The sequence below is a fragment of the Barbus barbus genome, assembly GCF_936440315.1.
Source record: "Barbus barbus genome assembly, chromosome: 3".
NCBI classification, from domain to species: Eukaryota; Metazoa; Chordata; class Actinopteri; order Cypriniformes; family Cyprinidae; genus Barbus; species Barbus barbus.
In genome coordinates this window covers 44,455,411-44,468,285 of record NC_136731.1, presented here as the reverse complement: position 1 = coordinate 44,468,285, position 12,875 = coordinate 44,455,411, and the positions used below count along the sequence as shown (strand labels likewise).

Here is a 12,875-nt window from a genome sequence, read left to right as displayed (position 1 = left end):
TAAATGAATTTATTGAAGCGAAACTAAATGCATTGGGCTCACACGCCTCTCTCGTTCCACATCCAGATGTTTCCATCTTTGCCATGTAACATCTGGTTACTAAACTATTATCTATGAGGTAAATAAGGCTTTGTTCTTCACTTGTGTTCTGATATCACCTTTCACATGCACAATAAATGTTTGTTTCGGTGCTGCACGCTGATTTTACAGTCGACCTGTAAATTGAGCAGCGTAACACTTATGTTTGGTTGACTGCTCTTTAGTTTGATTAATGGCTGAAATGTCAAGTTAACGCTGAAATGTTGTGTGTGTGCGTGTGAGGCACCTGCGTGACCACTGAGCAGTTACGTTTTTAAAAATAAAGATATAAAGAACAATTAAATGCATTAAGAGTGTCATAAATATTAATTAAGATAAATATATTTTGTGTAACCCTATTTTTTTTATTTCTTTTTATAATTTTTCTATTCACAGAAGCGTGTGAGATACCACGATGTGTGATTCCTCATGGTCTGTTTATGCTCCTATTTGAGCATATAAAGCTAAAGCCCTGAAAGGAAAGAAAAAGCTTAGCTTGTCAGTTTAGGAAAATAATCTAAAGCAGTGGTCTCAAACTCAGTTCCTGGAGGGCCACAGCTCTCTAATCAAACACACCTGATCCAGCTAAACAAGCTCTTCACGATCACTAGAAACCTCCAAGCAGGTGTGATTTTCGGTCGTACGTTTGTTTCGTAAATGAGGTCCACTAAGACCAGAAAACATGCTCCAGCTTATGCAGAAATCATATTTCTGCAGATTTTCTCACCTCAGCTGTGAGATGTAGGGCAGACACTGAAGGAAACTCATCACTTCTCTCTCTTCATCTGACAATCCTTTCAGCTTTACTGTTTTCTTCTCTGTCAGGAGCTTCAGCACTTCCAGGAGGACGGAGCTCTTTCTCTGTGAGAGATCTATGATCCAGACACCAGGTGACTGGAAAACTGACTGTAATGCTGGAAGATAACTCCTGCCTGTTTGAGTCTCATAGATCTTCACATGAGAACAAAGATCCAGCAGAGCATTGCATTTTTCTGGGTCATATCGTTCTCTCACATCAATAAGTTTGCAGTCGCACTGAGATGATTTATGGAAGAATTCTACAAAGAATGTGATTTGCTTCAGCGGATCTTCACAAGTCTTTAACCTGCAACAAAGAAATCAAACATAAGAGCTTGTTCTGTTTTATTTATTTCATTGTTTTGCCCACCAGACAATGATAATTTAGCATCAATTTTCCCCTATTTTATCATTGATAAGATACGTCTAGGGGAAAACTGATGCTAATTGCAGCCCTTCATTTAATAGAGTAACTCACAGATATTAATCTTAAAATGCAGATTTTTCAAAGTTAATCAAATATGCCCCTTTCAACAATGTGGTCAAACAAACAAAACGGATTTGAATAATTACAAAAACAAATCAAATCACTCAAAAGTCAGAACATTATTTTTACATATATTCTTGCCATGTGTTGCTATGCTTTGTGTCTTACTTCAGCAAGAATTTCCATCAGGTTTAGAACAAATAACTTAGCAAAATGATAACTTATTTCTACATACAGCATATTAGTTACTAAGCTAACTGCAACAGAGACTCAGAAAGTGCCCCTGTAACCATAACTCACTGACCTGCCTACGTTCACACAGAGCAAGATGAGAGAGAAAGGCTGACCACTGAACACACATTAGAGTAAATACAGGCTTATCTGAGATGAGCAAAATGCACAGAACCAAACAGCGAGATGTGTTCATGCACTACACAGACACAATTTTAGGACACATTAAACTTATATTGCATCTTGTAAAAAGGGCGTAATAGGTCCCCTTTAAAACACTACAGCTAGATTAGTTATCTGTCTTGATTTCTAGTACCTGATGTTTGGAGAGCAGCTGAGCATCATATTCATTCCTACATCAGTCACGTTACAGTCCTCCAGATTCAGATAAACCTCTTTATCTCTGGATTGACCGATCACGTAAGACAAAGCACAACACTGATGAGGATCTAGATCCACTTCTAGATCAAGCTGATGGTTCATCTTCTCCAGGAACATTAAGCAGGCTTTAGGAGACTGGAGCTCATACAAGCACTGACACACATAGAGAAGATCATCGTCTTCACTCTCGCTCTGAGGTTGAAGAAACACTTCAAAAAGCTTCTCACTGAACCAGTCAGATGTTTTCTTTATCTGATCCTCTGGGAAGAGACACTTGAGGAGCCTGGTGTTGTGTTCACTCAGAAGTCCACATAAGAAAGGAAGAACATGTCTCATGTGTTTATGCTCCTCAGTCTGACAGAGCTGTAGGACATCCTCAATTTCATCTGGATGTCCAAGAAGCCACAAAGCCGAGAAGAATTCCTGCATTGTGTTGTGGAGAAACGCACAGTATGTTGTCGCAGATGTTGGCGAGTCTGTTGCTGTGATCATTTTCAGAAAAGCATGACAAATGTCTGTCTCATCAATGTTGATCTCTGAAAGGTTGAGGCACATCTGCTTATTTGCATTGAAAGCATTTCCCATCAAGCGATGAATCTGATCTTTCTTATCTTTCAGGTACTTGTCTATTTGTTTATTTTTTCCATGTTTCTTCACAGCAAGACGGAAAATGTGGATGTACATTTCTGTGACTGTGTGTGGATGATTGCATACGGTGTCATTTTTAGACTTAATCAAGACTACAATCATGAAGGCATACAATGGAACATGACTAAGACTGAACAGCTCTTGATTCTTCAAAATAACTTCTAGAAGATCAGGATCATGACCCAACATCTTCTGATAGTAAGCCTGAATAGAGTCTTCACTGAATCCTTGGACATACACTTTCCGTGTCGGCCAGTCCGAGAAAAGTGGATCATCTTCCTCTGATCTGCACGTGATCACAATCTTGGCATCAGGCAGGAGATCGTGGTCCATGATCTTCCATAAGACTGAACTTTCGTCCAAATCTGTCACACCATCAAACACAACAACAACATTCTCAGAGTTTTTCTCAATATCTTGAAACACCTCTTTTCTGTCTTCATCCAATGGTTTTGAATAGCCATCAAACAAAAGAGATTCCAAGCTGGCAACACTATTGTGAGCCAAAACACTTTCATCAAAGTAAAACATGTAGTCTATCTCTCTGCCATCCTTCTCTGCCCAAAGACGCAGCATTTCCTGGACAACTGTGGTCTTTCCTACTCCAGGTTTGCCGACGATGAGGATGCTCTTGTCCTGCAATCTCAGGAGATCCTCAGGTGACAGTGCTTGTCCCTCGTTAGGAATGTAAGCTCTCAGCTTCTTGGGCCGTAGCTTTTTGCATTTTTTGTTTTTCAGTTTTATTTTGAATAACGTTTTCATGACAGAGTCGGTCTTTAAAACAAGAGGTATGAAACTGAAGTTTATTTGTGCCTTGTCATCCAAATATTTACAGAAATATTTCCTTTGGTTCTTCAGGATGCTTTTTGCTTTCATCTTGAGCCGTGTCTGATAGATTTGACAGGGCTTTGTACCTAAAATAGCAACAAAAGCATAAAATAAATATACTGAAATATTTTAATTGTTAATTTCACCTAAATGTTCTTTCATTTCTCTACTCACCAAATAAACAGCTGGGCTCTACATCTTCATCTCTGAAGGGAAAACAGCTGATCCAGGGGTGTAAACCAGCATCTAATGTCCTGTTCTTAGTGACATCCAGAATCTGGAGTAATTCATAACTGGCCTGTTCACCTTTGTTAAAGACCCAATCCAATATACATCTGGCTTTATCAAAGTCTGTCCTCTCAGCTTTGAGAGCATCAAGCTCATAGTCATTGAACACATTCTTCTGATGAAGATTCTCAACAATCAAAGAAAAGTTGTTCATATGAGTCACTAGTTTCTTCCTGTTGTTTCTGAGGTACTCTTTAGCAGATTTCTGTGCACACGCCATACTGCAGGTATTTCAAACCTGAAGGAAAAGACATACACTTAAGCACATTCACATCATTGACCAAGTTGAAATTGACCAAGATGGCGGCGCGAACACATCGCTCATGCTCATCTCGGGTCTGTTCACACTGAACAGCTTTGCCTTAACATCATACACCCGACAGGAGCTTTTGGATATTGGTCTGCACTTTTCCAACAGTTTTATAACCAATCATCGACTCATCCCTGAGATCTCCAGAACACCCGAGGCTACGCACTCTGCTCGGCCGGGCGGAAGTGCTCACAGGCTGCGCCGAGATCGTAAACAAAGGCGGGGGAAGCGCGGAGGACTAAGAGCTAAGCTAAAGCTAACACCGCACCGGCTCTCTTTACCCAGCATTTTCCTCGCTAATGTGCGGTCATTGGTGAACAAAATGGATGAGATACGACCTCGCATCACCCATAGTAAGAAACTTTTGGACAGCAATGTCATGGTTTTCACTGAAACATGGCTACATAGCGACATATCCAATAATGTTATTGATCTAACCGGACGCTACACGCTCCGAGCAGATAGAATGGCAGATGACTCCGGCAAGACCAGAGGCGGAAGATTGTGCATTTATGTAAACAAAGATTGGTGTACGAACTCTGACATTGTTGGAAAACACTGCTCACCTAACCTAGAGTTTCTCATGGTTAAATGTAGACCTTTCTATCTGCCGCGGGAGTTCACTTCCACCATCATAACTGCAGCCTATATTCCCCCGGATGCTAATGCCAAGCTTGCTATGAACGAACTGCATGCGGCCATTAGTAAACAACAGACTGCACACCCGGAAGCTGCATTTATTGTTGTGGGTGATTTTAATCACTCCAACTTAAAGACAGTGCTCCCCAAATTCCATCAGCATGTCTCCTGCCACACTAGACAAGAAAAAACTTTGGATCATGTTTACACAAACATCGCAGGAGCTTACATCGCGACTCCCCCCACCTGGGACAGTCTGATCACCTTTCTTTGTTTCTCACCCCCAAGTATTCACCCCTCATCAAACGTGTGAAGCCATCAGTGAAGACCATCTAAGTGTGGCCAATGGGAGCAGAGTCTGTACTTCAGGACAAGTTTCAACACACGGACTGGAGTATGTTTGCTTCTCAGGCAGCCAGTGGCTCTCACATGGACATTGATATCTATACCACCTCTGTACTGGATTACATCAATACCTCCATTGACAGTGTTACAACAGAGAAAAGGATCACAACGTACCCTAATCAGAAGCCATGGATGAACAAGGAAGTGCTGCTCTTGCTGAAAGCCCGCAACACTGCTTTCAGATCAGATGACGCTCAGGCCTACAGCATATCCAGGGCTAACCTGAAGAGGGGCATCAAGAAGGCCAAGCACTGCTACAAGCTAAAGGTAAAGGAGCATTTTTCCAACTCTGACCCCCGGCGCATGTGGCAGGGCATCCAGGTCATCAGTGACTACAAGCCATGCAACTCCACTCCGACGGTCACAGACGTCTCCTTCCTTAACGAGCTAAATGACTTTTATGCTCGCTTTGACAACAACAACAAGGAGACAGCCACCAAGATCACACTCTCAGGAGACCATCAGACCCTCAAACTCACCTCCACAGATGTCTGCACAGCATTGAGCCGGATCAATGCATGCAAGGCTGCTGGCCCCGATGGCATTCCTGGATGTGTGCTCAGGACATGTGCAGAGCAGCTCACAGGGGTCTTCACAGACATTTTCAACCTGTCACTCACCCAAGCAACGGTGCCAACATGCTTTAAGTCCACATCCATTGTGCCAGTGCCGAAACACTCCTCCCCAACGTGCCTGAATGACTACCGCCCCGTAGCACTCACACCCATTGTTATGAAGTGCTTTGAGCGATTGGTCCTGGCACACCTCAAGAACTGCCTCCCACCCACACTGGACCCACACCAATTTGCCTATAGAAGCAATAGGAGCACTGAGGATGCAGTATGCACAGTACTGCACTCGGTACTCACTAGGGCTGAACGATATATCGTTATCGTATCTATATCGAGATATGAACTTTCAAGATATTACTATCGAAAAAAGCAACGATATAGACGATATAGATTTCCCCTCTCCGCGCTCGCCCCGCCCTGCATACAACTCTGGCAGTCACACAACGAACATCAGTTTTACGAGTGCCCTTGAATGCACCGCTGAGGTCCCTATTCGACCGCAAACTTGTATGGTATAGCTCTGGAAATTCAGACACACAGAGAATCAGCTGTTCATCCATTTTGAGTTCGGCGCTTGTTTGGATGCCCCGTTTCTATTGGCCGCGCGGGGAAACGTCACAGAGCGCAGCGGCAAAAGTTGAACTATTTTGAACTTTGACCGCGGCGCGCGCGCAAGCTCGCCGCTGGTGCGCTCCGCTGCGCGTGAGCTTTGGTCGGCGCAGCAACTAACCGCCCTCGCGCAGCGCAAGCCATTGAAATGAATGGGTTTCATAGCGCAGCGCATGCCGCGTCCTGTGTGTGAAAGGGCCTCGAGTCGACGTCCACCAGTGAGTTCTTAAAAATAAAACTACACTTTCCAAATTTTTTTGTATTATGATGTTTTTATTTTTCTGAGAAATGCTTGGTTTTCACCGAACCCGTAGTCATATCGTATCGTATCGATATCGAGATATCTGGCATGAAAATCGAGATATGAAATTTTGTCCATATCGTTCAGCCCTAGTACTCACACACCTGGATAACAACAACACATATGCACAGATGTTGTTTGTTGATTTCAGCTCAGCATTCAACACCGTCATTCCCTCCAAGCTGATCACTAAACTTGGTGACTTGGGTGTTAACACCTCCCTCTGCAGCTGGATTATGGACTTTCTGACCAACAGACCTCAGCATGTTAGGTCAGGCCACACCTGCTCCACCACCATCACACTCAATACCGGCATACCACAGGGCTGTGTGCTGAGCCCATTTCTCTACTCCCTCTACACCCATGACTGCAGGCCTGTGCATGGATCCAACTCCATCATCAAGTTTGCTGACGACACCACAGTGATTGGCCTCATCAGAGACAACGATGAGACTGCCTACAGGGAGGAGGTACAGCACCTGGCTGCATGGTGTGCTGACAATAGCCTGCTCCTCAACACCAGCAAGACAAATGAGCTTATTGTGGACTTCAGGAAGAAGAAAAGTGGAACGCATGACCCCATCCACATTCCTTAGGACACTGAAGAAAAACCACCTGTCTCCGGCCATCCTGGTGAACTTCTACTGGTGTGCGATTGAAAGCATCCTGACCAACTGTATCACAGTCTGGTATGGGAAATGCTCAGTTGCTGACCGCAAGGCACTGCAGAGGGTGGTGAAAACCGCCCAACGCATAACAGGGACACCACTTCCTGCCATTGAGGACGTCCAGAGAAAACACTGTTTACGTTGAGCTCGCTGCATTCTTAAGGACTCCTCTCACCCTGACCATAGACTGTTTAACTTACTGCCCTCTGGGAGGCGCTTCAGGATCCTCCGATCAAGGACAAGCAGACTCAGGAACAGCTTTTTCCATACAGCTGTTTCCCTACTAAACTCTGCCCAATGATACCCCCTCACACACCACTCCAAACTCTCCACCCCTCCCCATCATTAAATCCCTCCCCATCACTACAAACTCTTCACCCCTCCCCATCATTAAATCAATTTAAAAAAACAAAAACAAAAAAACGATCTACACACTGAGTACTATGTACTGGAAATTTTTATTTCTACGCACTTTCAATGTTCATTGCACTAGTGTTTATATATCTTAATGTATAGCTTATTCATATCCATTTGTAATTATATTCATAGTTTTTGCTCATAGTGTACATACATTTACTGCACAATCCATCTGTATAGTATGTTCATATCACCCATCTGTATATCATACTGATAGTATTTCAAAATTTGTAAATTATGTCCATAGTACTACTGCCTTATCTGTATATTCTGTACATATGTAACTATTGTAGACACTGTATATCCTGTACCCCTGCTTATTGCACTTCTGGTTAGATGCTAACTGCATTTCGTTGCCCTGTACCTTACATGTGCAATGACAATAAAGTTGAATCTAACCTAATCTAATCATACATTTAAATGATATTTGTTATTTCACATTTAATGTATTTAAATATGTTTTCAAATGTGAACAAAAGACTCCCTAAATCCATCATACAGACGTAGGTTCACAAGATAAAGATTATGAATATAAACAAAGCTGCTTAGTCTGCCCTGGTGGTGGTGGTGGTGTGGGGGGTTTGAGTCAAAAAGAGTTTGTAATGGTTTTACTGGTTATAATGGGAATGGTCTTGGTTTAATAGAAACTGTAATGGTCCCTGTAGGCCTCTACTGGTCATTTTTAGCCTTTTTGGTGGTTTGTTAAAACCACTTGAATTATGGAGGACCAAACCTGCAGAAATTTAAAATAAATAAATGACAGGAAAATAAACAAATAAATGGCTTGGTAAAAACAAATAGCCTATAGTTCATTTGAAATAAAACCTCATTTATTTGTATTACCCTTTTCATTTATTTATTATTTTCTGTCTTTATTTGTAATTTATTTACTCATTTCATTTGTATTTACTTTGTATTATTTATGTATTAATGAACTTATTTTAAAATCTATTTATTCATTATTTTTTATTTATTGATTGCCACATGCATTAAGTCATTTATTGTCCTGTTATTTATTTCTTTATCTTTATTTATGCAGGTTTGGTCCTCCTTACTTGAGTATGTCCCAAAACACACAGGAAACCATGTTTTAATGGTTTTAATAGTTGATGGTTTGATAATTTGTTTACACCACCCAGAGAGGAGCTTACAAGGCCCTCCCCCTCCCCCACCTCGGAGCCTCAGACCACATCACTGTCATGCTAATGCCTGCATACAGACCGCTCGTTAAAGTCACCAAACCAGTTCACAAACAGATTCAAGTGTGGCCGGAAGGGTCGTCAGAGGCACTTCAAGACTGCTTTGACACCACTGACTGGAATATGTTTAACAGGCTGCCACATACAACAATACTACAGACCTCCAAGAGTACTCAGAGACTGTTACTGCCTACATCTCCAAGTGCATTGATGATGTAACGGTCACAAAGTCCATCACTGTCCGGGCCAACCAGAAGCCGTGGATGACAGGGGAGGTCTACAGACTTCTGAAGGCTCGGAACGCTGCATTTAGAGAGGAGATGAGGAGGGCCTGAAGACAGCTAGGGCCAACCTATCCCGCGGCATCAGAGAGGCCAAGAGACAGTACTCCAGGAGGATAGCCCATCGTTTCAGCGACAGCAGAGACACGCGGAGCCTGTGGCAGGGGATACAGACCATTACGGATTACAAGCCCCCACCACAGACCTGTGACAACACCATCCCCCTGCTGAACGAGCTGAATGCCTTCTTTGCTCGCTTTGAGGCACAAAACAGCACCACTGCACAGAAGACTCCACCTCCTCCCAGCGACCAGGTGATGACGCTGTCCCCGGACAGTGTGAGGAGATCCCTCAGCAGGATCAATGCACGCAAAGCTCCGGGTCCTGACAACATTCCTGGGCGTGTACTGAGAGATTGTGCAGTGGAACTCACTGATGTCTTCACAGACATCTTCAACATCTCGCTAAATCAGGCTGTTGTCCCCACATGCTTCAAAGCTACCACCATCATTCCAGTCCCGAAGAAGTCATCTCCATCCTGCTTCAATGACTACCGTCCAATAGCACTCACTCCCATCCTCATGAAGTGCTTTGAACGGCTAGTCTTGCGCCACATCAAGTCTGTCCTCCCCCCCTCCCTGGACCCCTTCCAGTTTGCATATAGGTCCAACCGCTCGACCGATGATGCCATCACCACTGCCCTCCACCCAGCCCTCACACATCTGGAGAAAAAAGACTCATATGTCAGGATGCTGTTCATAGACTTCAGTTCAGCATTCAACACAATCATCCCTCAACAGCTCACTCAAAAACTGGCCCAGCTGGGGCTCAATACCTCTCTGTGCAACTGGCTGTTGGACTTCCTGACCGGGAGACCTCAAGCAGTACGGGTCGGCAGTAACACATCCAGCACCATCACACTGAACACTGGGGCCCCCCAAGGATGTGTGCTGAGCCCCCTCCTCTTCACTCTGCTGACCCACGACTGCACACCATCACACAACTCCAACATTTTCATTAAGTTTGCGGATGACACGACTGTGGTGGGTCTCATCAGCAACAGAGATGAGACAAACTACAGGAGCGAGGTGAGCTGCCTGGCCGGGTGGTGCAGTGACAACAATCTCTCTCTGAACGTGAAGAAGACGAAGGAGATTGTTGTTGACTTCAGGAGAGTACACACTCAGCATGCCCCTCTGACCATCAACGGTGCGACTGTGGAGAGAGTGAGCAGCACCAAGTTCCTGGGTGTGCACATCACTGAGGACCTCTCCTGGACTAACAACACTGTAGCACTGGCCAAGAAAGCACAGCAGAGTCTCTACTTCCTCCGCAAACTCAGAAGAGCCAGAGCCCCTGCCCCCATCATGTGCACCTTCTACAGAGGCACCATCGAGAGCATCCTGACTAGCTGCATCACTGTGTGGTATGGCGCTTGCAACGCATCCTGCCGCAAGTCACTTCAGCGCATAGTGAGAGCAGCTGAGAAGATAGTTGGTGTCTCTCTCCCCTCCCTCCAGGACATCTACAGCACCCGTCTCACCCGCAAAGCCCTCCGCATTGCAGGCGATCCCACCCACCCGACACACAGCTTCTTCAGTCTGCTGCCATCAGGGAGGAGACTGCGGAGTCTCCAGGCGAGGACCAGCAGACTGAAGGACAGCTTCAAACATCAGGCTGTCAGGAAGCTGAACTCCCTCCCGTCCTTGCCCCCCCTCCCCTCTTTCACCCCCATTTAACACAGCAACACACTAGGAACTCTGACTCTGTGACCGGCACCTGTCACTTGTGCAGCATTGGCTGATCACTACCCATCCAACATTGACTGCAAATTACCTCTTCGGCTAGTCTGACAAAAATCTATCCAAACAGTCACTTCAACTTGTCACTTTAACAGACTGATAAGCTCTTCTTGCACTACACTCATAACAAAACAAAACATCTGCACAGTTTTGTTTTTGTATATTCAACTGGTTTGCACTCCATCTATTCTGCCATGTGCCTTATGCACTTTATCTATCTCTCTTGTTTTTATTTTCTACAATGTCCTCAGACTGATAAGCTCTTTTGCACTACAAATATATCTACACAGTGTTGTTTATTTAACTGGTTTTGCACTCTATCTGCCATGCGCCTTATGCCACTTTATCGATCTAATTCTTATTTTTTTCTACAATATCCTCATTTGTATATCTGTATAGTTGTATGTACATATGTTTAAACTGTATTATCTGTATCTGAACATGTTTAATGTTAACTGTATGCACCAAGGGTCTGAGAGTAATGCAATTTCAATTCTCTGTATGTATGTACATGTGGAAGAATTGACAATAAAGCTGACTTGAACTTGATAATGTTTGTATTAGTAACGTTAGTGGAAACCAGCAGAAATTCTGGGATGGTTTCTAGCGTTTCTTTCAGCAGGGCGATATATATTCATATCTGCTTATTTATCATAATTACAAGAGTTTTTTATTATTATTAATTGTATCAGTTCATACTCACATTCAGACTCTGAAGCCGGATTCTTTAACCCGGAAGAACTCCGCTCCATCCGGGTTTCCCGTGAAACACTGAATGCAACCAAAACCGAAACTAAAGCTGAATCGCAGTTTGTCTCAAGCGGTTCATAACTGCAGTCAAAGTTTGTGAAAGCTCGAGTAATTCCTGTTTGAAGCTGAAAAATCGGCTAAATTAATTAGTTTCACATCATTCCCAAAAGGATATACGAGAATAGATCGGGTTGGCCTCGTCGCAGGTACACGAGAAATGTCTTAATACACATAAAATGCAGAAATACATTTCAGAACACGTGCAAATAAATGTAACTAACAGTCATGAATAAAACACACACGTACACGCCGCGGCTATTAACGATGAACTTGGGAAAAACACGTGTAGTTGGGTAAAGTTGGCAAGATATACACAGACTCGAATTTTCTGGATCAATAACTCATGAGGAAAATGTTTTAACTACACAAATGAAGCCTCTTTGCATCCGTAGTGATGTAGAAAAAAAGTTACTTGCGAGTCCGTCCTCAATGCGCTGGTGTCTGAATAGTCTTCTTCTTCTTCTTCTTCTTCTTCTTCTTCTTCTTCCTTGATGTTTAACGGCGGCTGGCATCCAACTTCAATGGTGCATTACCGCCAGCTACTGTACTGGAATATGTAGCAGGGAGACTTTACATCTCTCTTCTCCTCTCCTTATAGTAAAGCAAAAATAAGAAATAATATTATGAAGGCCTGGCAGAAACAATGGCATGGAGGGAAGAAGGGACGGCATTTATACAATATTAAACAAGTGGTAGGGAGAATGAAATCAACAGGTAGACATACAAGAGAACATATAAGTATTTTGAGGTTGAGATTGGGGCATACTGGGTTGAATAAAACAATGCATTTATTGAAAAAGCATCCATCAGGTATGTGTGAGTGTGGATTAGCCAATGTGTCAAGTATGAAAATCAAAGGATACAATTAAGAGATGGATTAAAGAAATATGGAGTGAACACATTAAATCTTAAAAATCTATTTAAAGTTGGAGATCAGATATATAAAGCTTTGTTTACGTTTTTGAAAGAAACTGGGTTATTGAAAATAATTTAACTCCTTGAGGTTTATTGTATTAATCTATTCACTGGTCTTCAATTTCTTTATTTAATTTAAAATAGTTTTTTTTTTTTCTTTTTTCGTTTCTCTCTTTGATAAGTATACATTTCCGGTCCACACTCCAGC

At 43.1% G+C, this 12,875-nt stretch overlaps 1 protein-coding gene across 1 annotated transcript in view; it reads right to left on the bottom strand.

Annotated features, from left to right (window-relative positions):
- LOC306852468 (uncharacterized protein) overlaps positions 1-12,266 on the bottom strand; it is a 59,762-nt gene extending 47,496 nt beyond the window's left edge. The window contains exons 1-4 of the mRNA XM_079389328.1: positions 12,165-12,266; positions 3,626-3,977; positions 1,911-3,537; positions 806-1,183 (exon numbers count right to left, since the gene is read on the bottom strand). Of these exons, the coding sequence (XP_079245454.1) occupies positions 806-1,183; positions 1,911-3,537; positions 3,626-3,959 (2,339 nt within the window). The 5' untranslated portion in view covers positions 3,960-3,977; positions 12,165-12,266. The remainder of the gene's footprint in view (positions 1-805; positions 1,184-1,910; positions 3,538-3,625; positions 3,978-12,164) is intronic.
- Between the last annotated feature and the right edge of the window lie 609 nt (positions 12,267-12,875).